Below are 15,114 nucleotides of genomic sequence, written 5' to 3'. Positions count from 1 at the left end.
GAACAACTAGAAGGAGTATATTTTATTTGATGAAGAATAAAATCCTTTTCCTGTTTATATTGCTTGAGAAAAAGATGTCCCACATCCAGCTGTCAGAGAACAAATTGGCAGGCTTCTGCTTTGTGTGTGTATAGCATACTAAAGGAAGAAAGGGTTTATTTTCACTGGTTTTACAAAACCATAACTGTATCAATCAGTTGTGCTGAATTTTAAAAAACTTAAATATAAGAACATCCTGCTAGAGCAGGTGAAAGACCCCCCCCCCAACATCATATTCTTACAGTGACCAACCAGATGCCTATGGGAAGCATGCAAGCCAGGACACCCAAGCACAAGAGCACCCTCCTCTTGTGTGCTTTCCAACAACAAGTATTCAGAAGTATACAGTCTCTGACCGTGGAGACAGATCATATCCATCATGGCTAATAGCTGCTGATAATTTTATCTTCCATTAATTTGTCTAAATCTCTTTTAAAGCCATCCAAGTTGGTGGTCATCACTGCCTCGGGGGGGGGGGGCGGACGAGTTCCATAGTTTATATGCTACATGAATAAGGTTCTGAATACTCCAGCATTCAGCTTCACTGGAACAGCTTCTAAGTGTTATAAGTTCTAGTGTTATCAAAAAGGGAGAAAAACTACTCCTTCCAGGTATACAGTTACATTCTATGTATATATACATGTTTATGCATGCATGCATTTTTTCATAATATTTATATACCACCCAATTTAGCATTCTTTGGGCAGTGAAAATATAATGGGTGGTAGTCAACTATTTTTTATACTACTGGAAGGAGATTTCACCCATCTCCTCCCATGTATGGCTTGCACCATTCCTATATCTCCAAAGAGATAGTGAAACCCACAGAAGAGATCTTGGAGGAACAGGAGAACTGTCAATTGCACAAGGATAAATCCTTGCACTGATGGAACATTCACCTTCGTGCTGCATTGACTACAACCCATTATAGTGAATGATTTAATAGTTTGCTTTCCCCTGCTAATGTTCTAATATTAAAACATTATCTCCTTAATACAATGAAATAGTGAATAATATATTTTAATCCACAGGCCTTTTCTCTAATATAGAGTGCATCTCATCTCATTCACTTCTGGGTTTCTTTGCAGGGAAGCTACTACCTGGGTTCCTTTCAGGAGAAAAGGAGGGATATAAATTTGATAAATAAATAATAAATGATAGTGCTACTGTACTAATATTAACATAGTGCTGCTTCATTTGACAGTATTGTGCTAAATGTTTATGGAAGAGGCAATGCATTAATGCACTAATTGATGGATTTAAATGTACATTGTTTTACTTTATTTGCAAAGCAAAGACTAGAAACAATGGGACAAAGTAAAAATAATAGTTATTTCAAGTAACAAAATGCCCAGTGTAGCGTCAACTATAAACTGCAACTGTTGAATTCAACTCATTCCTTGTAATACAGGATTGGGATGAAGCTAAAATGATGGTGTTTAGGCCATGGTTGCAAAGCTGAATGCTGTGTGTCTTGCTCAATAGCTAGCTTGTGAATTGTTGGGACAAGTAAAAAGAGGGTGATGCTGGGTCTCCCTCTCCCTCTCCCTCTCCCTCCCCCTCCCTCTCTCTCTCTCTCACACACACACATACACACACACACATACCATTTACCTCTCCTAAGGATCCACAAACTAGTACAGTGGTACCTCTGGTTGCGGATGGGATCCGTTCTGGAACTCCAGTCAGATCCCGAGGTTTCTGCAACCAGAGGGACTGCTTCTGTGCATGCACACGTGGCGAAACCCGGAAAAATACTTCCAGGTTCGTCGCATGTGTATCCTGAAGGATACGCAACCCAAGGTGAACATAAGTAGAGGTACCACTGTAATCAATATTTTGATGCATCACACACACACAGCTTTGCAACCATGGCCTAAGAGTCCAGCCACACCACAGGAGGAAGCAGCAACAAAGCTACTCTGGTGATGAAGCAAAAATCTCAACACCCTGGCCCAGATAGCATCAGGGCTTTTTTCCCCAGCCGGAACTCACCAGAACTCAGTTCCAGGACCTCTCTCAGGTGGGCACCATTGCCTTTCAAAGACAATGAAGGAGGTGGTCATGGTGTGTTCTGGCACCTCTTTTTCTAGAAAAATAGCACTAGATAGCATATTGATACATAACAAAGGAGTAAAAAAAGCCACCCTTGTAACTTTTGCCTCATGCAGTCGTGAAAGAAAATTTGTAAGATTTATGCAAGGTGTCTATTTTGTGCATTTTTTTCTGGAGTAGCTCCCCTAAGAAGTCTGCATGGAATTACCTCTGGTGCCATCCTGGAAACAATTATGCCCCTTCCTGCCCCTTTTCACAGATATTAGTTTTGGGGAAACAGACCTGCTCTTAGAGAAGGGAGAAATTGTGGAGGAGAGGGCCAATTCGAGTGGAGCCTGCTTGGCAGCTTTTTATCTAAGCAATGAAAAGGGGTAGGGGGTCAGCCCTCCTACAATTTTTTTCTGAATGATGATTTTTGTTTACACTCTTAGGCTTAAAAGGTCCTTCTAGATCTATACATAACATCAATGGGTTTTCTTAACATTTTGTACAGAACATTCTGCATCTTGCAAATCAAGTTGTATAAGTATGAAAGATTTTGGAAAATAATATTATTTCTATGTGGACTTTTCTGTTACTTTATTGTTTATGATCATTATTTGTTTTCAGTTAGATTATCCCCAGACACTGCTAAACTCCATATCCCTAATGGAATAATAAAACAAGGGAAAAAAGAATACTATTACCCTGGAGATGAAGTTATTATTGAGTGCTATGCTGGCTATGTTTTGAAAGGATCATCTAAGATTAAATACATTGGTGGGAAAAAATGGTTGCCTAATATTCCACATTGTTATCTGAGTAAGTATTAATCCTTGTGAAAATGTAACATGCCAAATATTTTTCCATTGATACGAGACTGCCTTCTTTTAAATATATGCTTTCATAAAGGTACAAAATCTAGACAGTTTATCTCACAGTAGTGCATCAAAATTTAAAGGATTAGCTTGGCCCTCTTTGTAGTCACTTCAGAGTCTCCTCTACTACTTGATATAATGATCTAGGAAGAAGGTTATTTATTCTGAGAGACTGGAGAATCCATTTCTTTCACCATTCCCTCATAGGTGAACCTACCCCATCACGTCCCTGCCCAACTAGCTTTTTTACTTTTTTGTAATACTGTTTTTATTGAAAAGCAAACAAAACAAAACAAACAAAATAGTCATTGGTTTTAATCCTTATGGCCAGTTACATACAAGTATATTTTCATCATATAAACATGTATTGAAGAAGATGGCCAATAAACCTCTCCAGAAGGAGCTGTGAGATACCATAGGTTTGAGCACTTCTGTTTGGGAGCTAGTAAAATAAATAAACTGAAACCAATCTGTTTCAGGCATGTTGTTTGTAGTTTCCCTTCTATCTAGCTAACACTTTTGTATGATCTTGTCCATTAGCGCCAGATGCCACACTCTGTCACACCATTTACGAAATGAACAGCCTTCTGTGTCCTTCTACACATGCACAGTAGTCAGAAGATTACAAACAAGTGACTTAGATAACAGATATTTGTTTCGCCTTTGAAAAAGAGAAAGCAAAGCTATGCCTGTGAGATAGCTCATTTGGTAGAACATACTGTAAGACTCTTAATCTCAGGATTGCGGGTTTGAGCCCCACATTGGGCAAAAAGATTCCTGCATTGCAGAGGGTTGGACTAGATGACCCTTGTGGCCCCTTCCAAGTCTTTAATTCTATGGATCTAAGACCCGCTTTCATTTCAACCTTCTAGTGTAGCAGTTCAGATATGGTCATGAACACAAATCACCAAAAACTTGTACCTTTGAACACTCACACCAAAGATGAATTAAGGTCTCCAATATTTGGTAACCTCTCCAATATACAGGTGGAATGGAGTTGTCAATGTAATGTAGGCATACTGGAGTCCAATGCCAACTATGAATAAGTTTCAGTGTTGATTCTTTAATTTTAGTGGGAATAGTTTTAAAAGGAGGTGTGTGCCCATTCACCCTCTGTGATACTCACGTTGAGATCTGATTCCTAGAGTGATTTATCTACCATGTTTAAACTGAAAAATCAAGTATTTTATATGTATCTGTTGCTATCCCCTTCACATTTCTAGAACCAATTTCACACAGCTTCTTAAAACAGACTAAGGTATTTTGGTGCATCGTGAGTTTAAAACCATTGTTTTATTATTACCTTTATTTCCTACCTTTCCTCTAAGCAGCTCGAGGATGTGAGTATAGCTCTGTTTTCATGAAATGTGAGGATTTGTAAGTACTTATTTTTAAAATGAGACTTGCAGCTTTAGTATTGTAAAAGGAAATTCTAACCCTAGCAAAAAGGGAAAAAAGAAAAAAGAGATTTGGAATTAATGAGTCAAATAAAGTCAATGATTATTCTTTTAAACCTGTATGATTTCTAGATTAGTATAGGAGAAAGTTTAAAATGGCCAAGTCATATATGAGAGTACGTGCAGTAAGCGAAGCATATCAACCAGTTGTGATATGAAATCCACCTTGACCTGCAGTACTTTCTTATGAGACTGCCAGTCTGAATGAGTAGACTTTTGAGAAATAGTCTTACAATGTTCTTTTCTGAGAAGTTTGCTTATTAGAACCATTTCCCCTTCTTTTCTAGGTATTTTCCTGAGAGTACTTATAGCTGGTATGTAATTTATTGAAAATGAATGGGAGAAACAGGAAGATGTATTAAACATATTTAAATACCAGTACAATTTCAGATGCTTTTTACCAATAGCAAAAAATACTGGGTCAGAGATAAGCATTTTGAAGTTTCACTTTTTGGAGAGAGTTAAGTCCATGCTTAATTCTCCTCATTAAATTAAGTCCCCTGGTTTTCAAAAGGGAAAATTAAGCATGGATTAAAAATCAGCTCATGCCCCTAGAAGTTTCTCCCATGTTTTTCTTTACTAGACAGGATTTACTTTTTGTTGAATTGACTCTGAACATTGTGCACACCATTGGTGCTTTGTAAATTTTCCACATTTTATCAGTTTAGCACTGGTGCTCAAATATTTGCTCATCAATTGATGAATCTCATCCTTGGGTCCAAAATCTACAAGTACGTTGTCACACACACACACACACACACACACACACACACACAGTATTTACTGGTAATAATTTAAAATGATTTCTGGTACTAAATAGCAGTATAGGCAGTGAATCACCAACCTTTACTCCATCATGCTAATTGGTGTTTTTTTGTCTTGAAGTAACTTATGATCATCTAATGACAAATCATTGCATTTTATTGTTAACATTCAAGAGGTGTTATTATGCTTTGAGTAACATTTGAAGGACATTTTCAAAACTGGTTTTGAATTATGCATGAGTTTTCTTGGCCTCTCATGAGCCTTTTTTAATGGGATAGTATGGTGTATTTTTCTTGTGTGTGTTTTTTTTTCCCTTTTAGGGTGCCTATTACCTGTATTGATTGTTGGAACCAAAATGATTTATAAGAATTTTTACTTAAAAAGGTAAAACATCTCTTATTACTAAACTCTTTTATTTTCTGTTTTCTGTTTCTAAATTTTTATTGAATTTTCAATTTTACATCTCAAAACAAAAATTTTCATACTATTTTATCTCCAATGACTTCCCTCCTCCTTCCATGGTTCATTTTGCTTGTCTATCATTCCTACACATTTTACTTTAACCATTTTAATCAGTTCTCCACTCTTACATCACTCAAATATTCATTACACTGTTGAATTTATCTTAATGTTGCCAGTGTTTTCAGCTGTATACAATTACTTCCATATACTCAATAAATATTTTGCACTCTTCTTTGAATACATGTTCTTCTTGCTCTCTTATTCTATGTGTTAAACCTGCTAGTTCTGTGTATTCTAACATCTTAAGTTGCCAATCCTCCTTGCCTGGGACCTCCGTCTCTTTCTATTTTGGGGCTAACAAAACTTAAGCCGCCATTGTTGCATACATTAATAATTTTTCTGGCACCTAGGAATTTCTGTCTGAACTATTCCCAACAGGAAGGAGTCCAATCTTTTGGGGAAAGTTATTTTAAACATTTTTTCAACTCACTGTAGATCATCTCCCAATATTATTTTACCTTTTTATATATCCACCACATATGAAAAAATGTTCCCTCCATTTCTTTACATTTCCAGCACATATCTGATTCTGTTCTATACATCTTAACCAAGCTGTTCGGAGTTACAGTGAGGGGGGAAAGTATTTGATCCCCTGCTAAATTTTCCCATTTGCCCTCTGACGAAGAAATGACCAGTCCATAATTTTAATGGTAGGTTTATTGTAGCTGTGAGAGACAGAATAACAACAGGAAAACCCCAAAAAGGGAAGATAGCTCATCTCTCCTATGCTACCCTTGTGTATCTAAGATGACTGGGCAGCAGTCCAGTGCCTTTAAGGGAAGCCCACCATCCCATACTGTACTGTCTCATGTTGTGGCCTTCCTAGAAGCCCACAACCTTTTCTTATGACACAATACACAATCAATTCCTTAAAGGACGCAGCTTTCAAGATCTAATAATAGATATTGAACTGGTTCCACCTTCTATACAGGTTCGACATAAAGACATCTTGCTGGATGCCATACTTGCCTTTTGATTACAATTTCATGTTTTCCAACACATGTGGTCATGCTCCAGATTTATACTTGTGTACTGCATTATATATTGGACTAAGATTAAGCCAATTCAGAAACAGCAATTAGTTCAATCTGGGGCTGCAAAATTGCTAACTGGGATTAAGTGTTGTGGTTATATTATGCTAGTGTTTCACAAACTGCATTGTCTCCAGATTCAATTGCTAGTACTTATTTTAAAGCCTTTCATGGCTTCTGTTAAAGCTTGTTGTCTCCAGATACCTGAAACATCATTATGTCTGCCTGTCCATATGCTAACATCTCCAGCAGAGCCCCATCACTGGGTCTTGAGATCTAATAGTGAAAAAACAATCTACTGGCTATTGTGATTAACTGTGCAATCCTGTACATGTCTACTCAGAAGTAAATCCCATTGAGTCCAATGGGACCTGCTCTTACATAAATGGGCAGGGGGTTACAGTGAAAAGAAGGCCTTGTGCATCCACAAAGCACTTCGATGAGGGAGAAGGAAGCCTATTTTCTGTAATTACTTTTCAAAGATAAATGCAGCATCTTTTAAAATTAAAAATAGTATTCTGTCTGCAATGATATTGTGGTTTTTATATTATGGTGTGGTGGATTGGGTTGGTTTTGGTTCCAATCCATTCCCACCAATTTATATAGAATGATAGAGGTTTTGCACCTTGTTTGGTACTTTGTTGCAGTTTTGGTAGCCTCACAGTAGTGATATACTTCCATACAGATGACCCCCCTGAGACATGGAACAAGTATATAGGTGGAGCTCTCCATTGAGCCTAGAGAGGTGGAGAGGCCTAGATTGGTTAGCTGAAAGAGTGGGTTGACCATACTTCCATTCTCTGACAGGGCAAGAACAGAGAGCAGAGAGATGCAGCAGAGCACAACAGCTACCAAAGAACTTAGTTTGCTGCCAAAGAGTAAAGTAGCAGTGGCCAGTCCTAACCTACTCAGCAATGACCTTTCAAGTGAAACATCCAAGAGGATAACAGTACAAGGAAAATTGGGCCATCCCCGCAGCTTCAGAAGCAAATCAGTGTACTAGGTAGACTCAGCTTATTTCTGCCCTTTCTTTTCCTTCCCTTTCTTTTATCTTTAATACCCCTATCACCCTTTACTTATGTGTTAAATGAGAGAGGCAGTATTCTGTTTAGGGTGGTCAGCAAAGGCCACCGCATCATCAGTATTAGTAGGCTTCCATAGCGCTGCATCCCATAATAACTGTGTAAGACTCCCTCATCTCTATGAACTCAGCATATGGTCCCTGGATGATATGTGCTCCTGCATATATATTTTTAATGAGAAAAAGCAGTAAAGGGACATACGATGCAACAGCACATTCAAAAATTGCAAGATACTGAATTTAGGGCCATATTCATCTTGAAAATCAAATAATAATTGTATCTGTGATCTGATCTACTTCCCATCTTTTAACATGTGTCTGAATTTAAATTGTGTTAAAGCCGAAATTCTTTTTGCTAATCTTTAGTTAACGCTGCATTTCCACACTTACATTCAGTAAATAAACGTGAAAAGAACTACAGGTGCTTCGCCACTTACACAGGGGTTACATTCCTGGGTACCGCATGTATATATGAAATCACGAATAGTGGGGAACTCCATATAAAAAGCCTGTAAACACGCTCTAGACTCCACCACAATCGCTCCTTCCAAACCTCCTTTCTCAAACTCCAGCTCTCTACAGGCCTCAAAGGTTGGTGCAAAAGCACCTGGGATTGCTAGCCATCTCCCCACTCTTTTTGGACCATTTTTGCACTTTCCCCACTCATTTCAGATTTCACTTTTCAACATTTTAGTAATGAATGTGAAAATTCTATAAACACAACTATAAGTTAAAGAGTAGATATCTGCTATATGCAGATGCTTATTAGCACAGTCCCAACAGCTATTTCAGAAGGGGATAATTGAGAACAACAAAGAGTGCTCCTTTGCTCACCACTGCTCTGATTTAAAATGGCCCTTAAAGTATGCGCTGGGGCCAGAGATACGTTGCAGAGAAGCAGAAGGCTTAAGCAGTCTTCTCTGAAAAGCTGAAATGGGTTGCTAACATGGTTCCCTTCAGATTGTTGGACTACCACTACTGTCATTTATGACCAGGGATGGCCTATCCCATTTCACCACCTGGGACAAAAACAGAATGTGCTCTTCTGTGCCCCTTGCCACCCCCTCCCCACGTCTGCTGCACACTGTAATGTTCCCACCCCACCCCCGCTCGTACTGAACTCATTCCACAAGGCTTTGTTGCTTTTCTTTTCCAGGGGTGAGGAAGAAAAGTGAAGCGACACACCAGAAGGCCCTCCACTCTCACCAAACTCAGCAAAAGTGGGAGCAAGTCTACAAGGGCTTGATGCTTGTCTTCTCTGTCCCAGGGACTGGGGAGAGAAGCTGCAATGCAGCGTGTTGGAGTGCTCCCGACAAGGGCTCTTCCGGTGTTGGGACACCACCTCTTGTGCTTCTTCCACCTGACACAGCCACTTCACCCTGCCTCATGGCCAGGCCAGCTCTGTTTATGACTACTGCCTGTGCTGCCTGGGACTTATGGAAGCTCTAGTCCAACAACATCAGGAGGGCACTATGTTGGATTCTTCTGATCTAAAACAATAAGATTTCACTGTAAATTATGTTTCAGTTCTCCTATAAATTACTATGAATGACATCATATGTGCTTACTGTATTTATATTTTGAAGTTAAAGTTGCTCCAAAGAACTCACTTCGCCATCTTGGCCTCGCAACAGCCCTGGGAGATAGCTGAAAAATAGATGCTTGCCCAAATCTGCCAAATGATCTTCATTGGTAAGCAAGAAAATATTTCTAGATACTGGAAAATCTACCAATTCCTGGCAAACTTCCAACCTCAATTAAATATTTTTTGATACTTTAATTCACCTGATACTTAAAATGAGGAACTACTTCACAAAAATATTTCATAAAATTGAAAAATTTATGTTCTTTGCTTACAGTCCTAGATAGGGACAGAAGGACTTCATTTGTGGTTCAAACTGAGATCCAATAAATGTGGCATTTTGTTATTAGAAGCAGCCAGCTCACAACCACAGTTTTAGAATGGTAGGCATCCCTTATTGCTTGTCCTCAGCATCTGTACTTAGAGTTCTTCGTAGTCTCTATACAGTCCATTGTGTGGGTTCTGTGCCCAGAGCAGTATTAAGAACCTTCTAGAGCAGGTACCTTTCAGATGCTTTGGACTGCAAGTCACTATTCCATGACCCTTGGTTGTGCTGGCTAGGGCTGATCAGAGTTGGCATCAAAGAGTCAGGAGGAGACCAGTTTGGGGAAAAGTTGAGCTCTTAAAAGCATTTTGGTAGGTCTGCTTCCATTCCACATGATGTATTCTCAAGCAGTATGCTCCCATCCCCCTCAGTTCCTTCTTGGCCACTGCAGTGGTTGCATCTTTGAAACTTTATCACCCTTCCCCCATTCCTCTTTATAAAAAAACCAAACTTTATTCTGTTTTATTTTCTCTTCTCTCTATACAGTACTTTCCCTTTCAAATTTTGTATTTTATTTCATCTCTAGGATCTCTCTAGACCAATACTATTTTTCTAGAAAAAACGGTGCTGGAATTCACCATGAACACCTCCCTCGTTCTCTTAGAATGGCAATGGCACCCACGTGAGAGGTTCCAGAACTGAGTTCTGTTGAGTTCTGGCTATAAAAACCCCTGCTCTAGACTATCTGAGACATCTTAGTGCTCCTCCAGAACCTGCCCCCTTTAAATTTTGTAAATATTTTTTTGCCATGCACGTAAAGCTGAATGCACACAAGTTGCTGGCTTACTGTGTATGCCCAGACAGATGTTTTAGTTGTCTGGCTGTTTTAAATGACAGGTAAATCATAATGGGTTTTGTTGATGTTCAGCTGCTTCTTTCAAAGACTGTGCATTTTAGAAAGTTACAAACGTCACTGTATAATGATATTTCGTATTTGAGATGGGTTTTCTTTTCTTTTCAGGCACTTGATTAAACGAGCACTTCCTAAAAGCTACAAGGGATAAATTGTAAATTTCTGAAGATAATTATACACTTACATGAATCAAAGACTTTAAAGTTGAATTTGTATTATATATTAATTTACAAGAAATAAAGCATATACATGAATATAAGATCATAAATCTCATTTTTAAAAATAGATTCTGTACCTAGTGGCGACTGGTACTCATGGAACAGTAGGCAGGGAAATCGACAGTAGGTGGAGTTGGAGCCAATGATAGGCACAGCCAACTATTTCTAGTCCCGCCCCCCAATCTCATCATTGAATTCTGCATTTGGGCTTGATGGGGCATGTGACCCTCACCTGTCCTAAGAGCTACTCCTGCTGAGGAATCACACACCTCCTCCCAGAGCTAATGCACCCCACCTGGCCAGCTAATGAGCTGAGCTGTGTGCCCTTGTCTGTCTCAGCCTCCTGGAGTGTACCTGCTCTTCCTTACGCCTCAGAGCCCACCATGTTCATGGAGATGGGGGCTGCTCTGGCTCTGGGTAATGGGTCCTGCTCCTCTGGTTCCTGTGCTGTGACTCCCATCACATCGCTGACCTCTGTCACTCCGTGAGTACTTTCTATGCCCCCAACCTCTCCTCTACCCCCAGCTTGCCCTAGTGTGTACCAGTCACAACTATACCCCTTGCCAGGATCTTCTTTCTCCTCCCCATTGTCCTGCCAATTCATGACATGTTATTTGAAAAGAATTAGTACCCAAACCTCACATATTCAGACATATTCAGATACAGTATATAAACAGCCAAACCTGTGTATGCTACTTTAAACAAATAAACAGTCTTAAATAAGCTTTTGGGTTTTTGCATGTGGCCGATCTATGGCAGCTGTTTCTCAAGAAACCATTGGGGTGGTTGTGTGTGGAGAGATTAGATACAGTGGTACCTCGGTTTATGAACTTAATCTGTTCCGGGAGCCCGGAGCCCTTAAACTGAAACCATTCTTAAACCGAGGTGCGCTTTCCCTAATGAGGCCTCCCACTGCCGGTGCCCTTCCACCGTTTGGATTCCGTTCTTAGACCGAGGTAAAGTTCGCAAACCAGGACACAACTTCTGGTTTTGCGGAGTTCATAAATCGAATTGTTCGTAAATAGGGCTGTTCTTAAACCGAGGTACCACTGTAATAGCATTTTTGCCTTCCTTGTTTGCCTTTTTCGATGTTTCAGAGGGTTTTCCCAGGTTTTTTCATCATTTTGGGGTCATATTTCCATGGTTGGGAACACACTAACAATTTCCTCATAGCAATCAATGGAAATCGTCAACTCATGTAAATGCTTGCCTAACAAACAATTTCATGAGAAAACATAGTGTTCGGATATCAAGACCTGATTGCAGTTGCTTAGATACACTTCCATGCTACGTGCTTAAAAGTCATGTGTTGCCATCTGGTTGGATAGTAAACTTAATCCTCATATTGAAACTTTAAAATTATTAAGTAACACCATCAATGTTTATGATACTCTACTGAGTAACAAGTAAAAAAGGACAGGTCCTGGAAGCCTACAAAATTTGAGTGTGCTGAAGAAAGCAAAGGTTCGGATATAGGGAAATTCAGACAAATTCAGATGTAACTATCCCAGCTAAATAAGTCACGGTTTGTTAGATTTAGAATGTGCATCATATCTGCACACTTCCCTACTTCATCTTCGCTTTGTTGCACACTGACTTTGGTTGTCAAATCATGCTTTGTTAAAGCCACAATTTCCCATTACATCTGGGAGAGGTAGCAAGTAAAAGTGGATAGCAACAGTCAGTCAGCCAGCCACTAATTATTCATCATTGCATTAAATATTTATGTAGGCAGTAGTAATTGTTATGGATTTAAGGACTTTCTTTAAGAAGCTTCTCTTTAAAGAAGCTGTTGATACATAGTCCTGTTTACAGCTGCTCCTAGTACAACTGTATTTCCTGCAGACTCTGTACTTCCTGTTGCTTCTACTGTTTTCTAGAGCAGTGTTTTTCAACCTTTTTTGGGCAAAGGCACACTTGTTTCATGAAAAAAATCACGAGGCACACCACTATTAGAAAATGTTAAAAAATTTAACTCTGTGCCTATATTGACTATATAAAGTAATTCTCTTGAAGAGGAATCAAATAAACACAAAGAAAGTATTTTATAATTACTTTATTATGAAATAGTAAGTAAACAGAAATATGGAAAATTATAAAATACTTTATTTTTAAATCTTTCGAATTTTTCAATTTTTCCCACGGCACACCAGGCAACATCTTGCGGCACACTAGTGTGCCGCGGAACAGTGGTTGAAAAACACTGTTCTAGAGAACAAGCTTGAGTCAAGTCCACCCATCTCTGTCTACCCCTTCTCTCTATGTCGCTTCTACTACATAAACATCCCATAGGCTAATAGCACACTGTCTCTTTTTTTATTCCAACTGTGCTTACATTCAAATGAGGAAAGGCTTAGCTGGGAGAGAGGAAAGCAGTTTGTGTTGATTTATCTGAGAAATTCTTTCTGCGGGATATGGGGGAAATGCAGCACTTTGACAATCCTGGTTGTTGTATATGCCTATGGTGTAACAGATTTCTGTTGCAATACATAACAATTCTGGATTAAAAAAATTAACTAATCTGGTACGCAGGCTGAGACCCTATCTGCCTGCGGACTGTCTCGCCAGAGTGGTGCATGCTCTGGTTATCTCCCGGAAACTACAACTAATCCAGAATGCGGCAGATAGACTGGTGACTGGGAGCAGCCGCTGAGACCACATAACACCGGTCTTGAAAGACCTACATTGGCTCCCAGTACATTTCTGGGCCTTCTTGGTAGTGGCACCTGCCCTGTGGAACACCCTCCCACCAGATGTCAACGAGAAAAACAACTACTGTACCAGACTTTCAGAAGACATCTGAAGGCAGCCCTGTTTAGGAAAGCCTTTAATGTTTGACGGACTATTGTATTTTAATATTTTGTTGGAAGCTGCCCATAGTAGCTGGGGAAACCCAGCCAGATGGGTGGGGTATTATTATTATTATTATTATTATTATTATTATTATTTATTAACAAATGCTTTAAATTAATAAATCATCACTGGATGGTTCTTCTAAATTATTCCTCCCCAGCCACTCTCTCAAAGCTGCACCCTGTCTTTCTATTTATATTCCAAGTGCCTAATAATCTGGTTAAAACATTACTTTGTATTGAAAATCAGTAAAATGTCAACCTTGAAAGACTGATAAAACAAAAGACAATGTCAGCTTCAATATATCAAATAGAAGAGCCGAAGCAGCAATAACCAAAAGACAAATACTTGTTCAAATACAGATGGCTCTCCAGTAGCCCAAGTGTCTCCCCCTAAACACCCCCAAAAGATGGGTCCTGGCAGATTTCTGCAACAGATATGAAGGGATACAGCCGTCAGTTACATATTTGACTAGTCATAAGCCACAAGCAGCACCCCACAATACTGGAATAATAATACCGGACTGCATTATATAGCTGTCATAAACCACATACCACACCAACATATCACAGATGCGATACAATCCTGGATTTTCCCCGCTGTCTTTCGCAAGCAAGCTGTCATCTTCCACTGAGGTGGGGAGGAATAAAACGTAGCGAAAAAGTACAGTCTGCAAAGGATCCATCCCGCACTCTAGGTGGGAAATGCTATAGGGGGAAAACAGGGAAAGCGAGCTGAACAACGACCATCGCGCGTCGCTCCCCGCAACGCGGCCCTTCACCGAACGCTTTTACGCCACTCGCCCGCGCAGCCGTGAGCCTGCCTTCTCTTGGCCGTCGCCGCTCAGCGTTATGCAACGGCCGTCCTGGGGGCTTCTGCTGACCCGCCGGCTCTTGGGTTTGTTGCTGCTGTTGCTGCTGCCTCAGGGACTGGTGGGTGAGTACGAGGCCGGCAGGCAGGCGAGTGACGACGGAGCCTCTAGCGGCCTCTAGCGACCGCTGAGCCTCCCTTTCTCGCCGCCACCTGCCCCTTCCCCTCCCGCCCTCTCTCCTCGAGAGGCTTCGCAAAACGCGGCGCGCGAGTGGGCGGGTCTTTCCAGGCGCCTGAGGTAAACGCGGATGCCCCCCCGCAGCCCGCCAGGTGGCGCCGAAGTGTCCGTCCTCCTCAGCCGCGAGGCGGTTGCGCGCCGCCCGCCGTGTCCCAGGCTGCGGCCTCTGTCGGCAGAGCCAATTGGGCCGTCCATCCTCCCAAGGGGCCTTTCTCTGCCAGGCGGCCTTTCTTACTCCCGAGGAAGCACGCGTGGGGAAGACCTTGGTGCCTCCCAGAAGGGTCTTTTAGGGCGATTGACACAATAATAGTGCATTAGCGGTGGAGTTGTTCTCCTTTATTCTGTGGTGCTTCACTAACTCATTATATATAGATCTAGATCTAGATATATACATACATACATACACACACACACACACACACACACAC

At 40.5% G+C, this 15,114-nt stretch overlaps 1 protein-coding gene across 1 annotated transcript in view; it reads left to right on the top strand.

Moving 5' to 3' along the window:
* LOC309344247 (complement receptor type 2-like) overlaps nucleotides 1-15,114 on the top strand; it is a 100,175-nt gene that overhangs the window by 19,970 nt on the left and 65,091 nt on the right. Inside the window, exon 9 of the mRNA XM_081866495.1 lies at nucleotides 2,708-2,895. Coding sequence (XP_081722621.1) covers nucleotides 2,708-2,895 — 188 coding nt within the window. The remainder of the gene's footprint in view (nucleotides 1-2,707; nucleotides 2,896-15,114) is intronic.

The sequence above is a fragment of the Podarcis erhardii genome, assembly GCF_964252035.2.
Source record: "Podarcis erhardii genome assembly, chromosome: 6".
NCBI lineage: Eukaryota > Metazoa > Chordata > Lepidosauria > Squamata > Lacertidae > Podarcis > Podarcis erhardii.
This window is presented reverse-complemented; position numbering and strand designations above follow the sequence as displayed.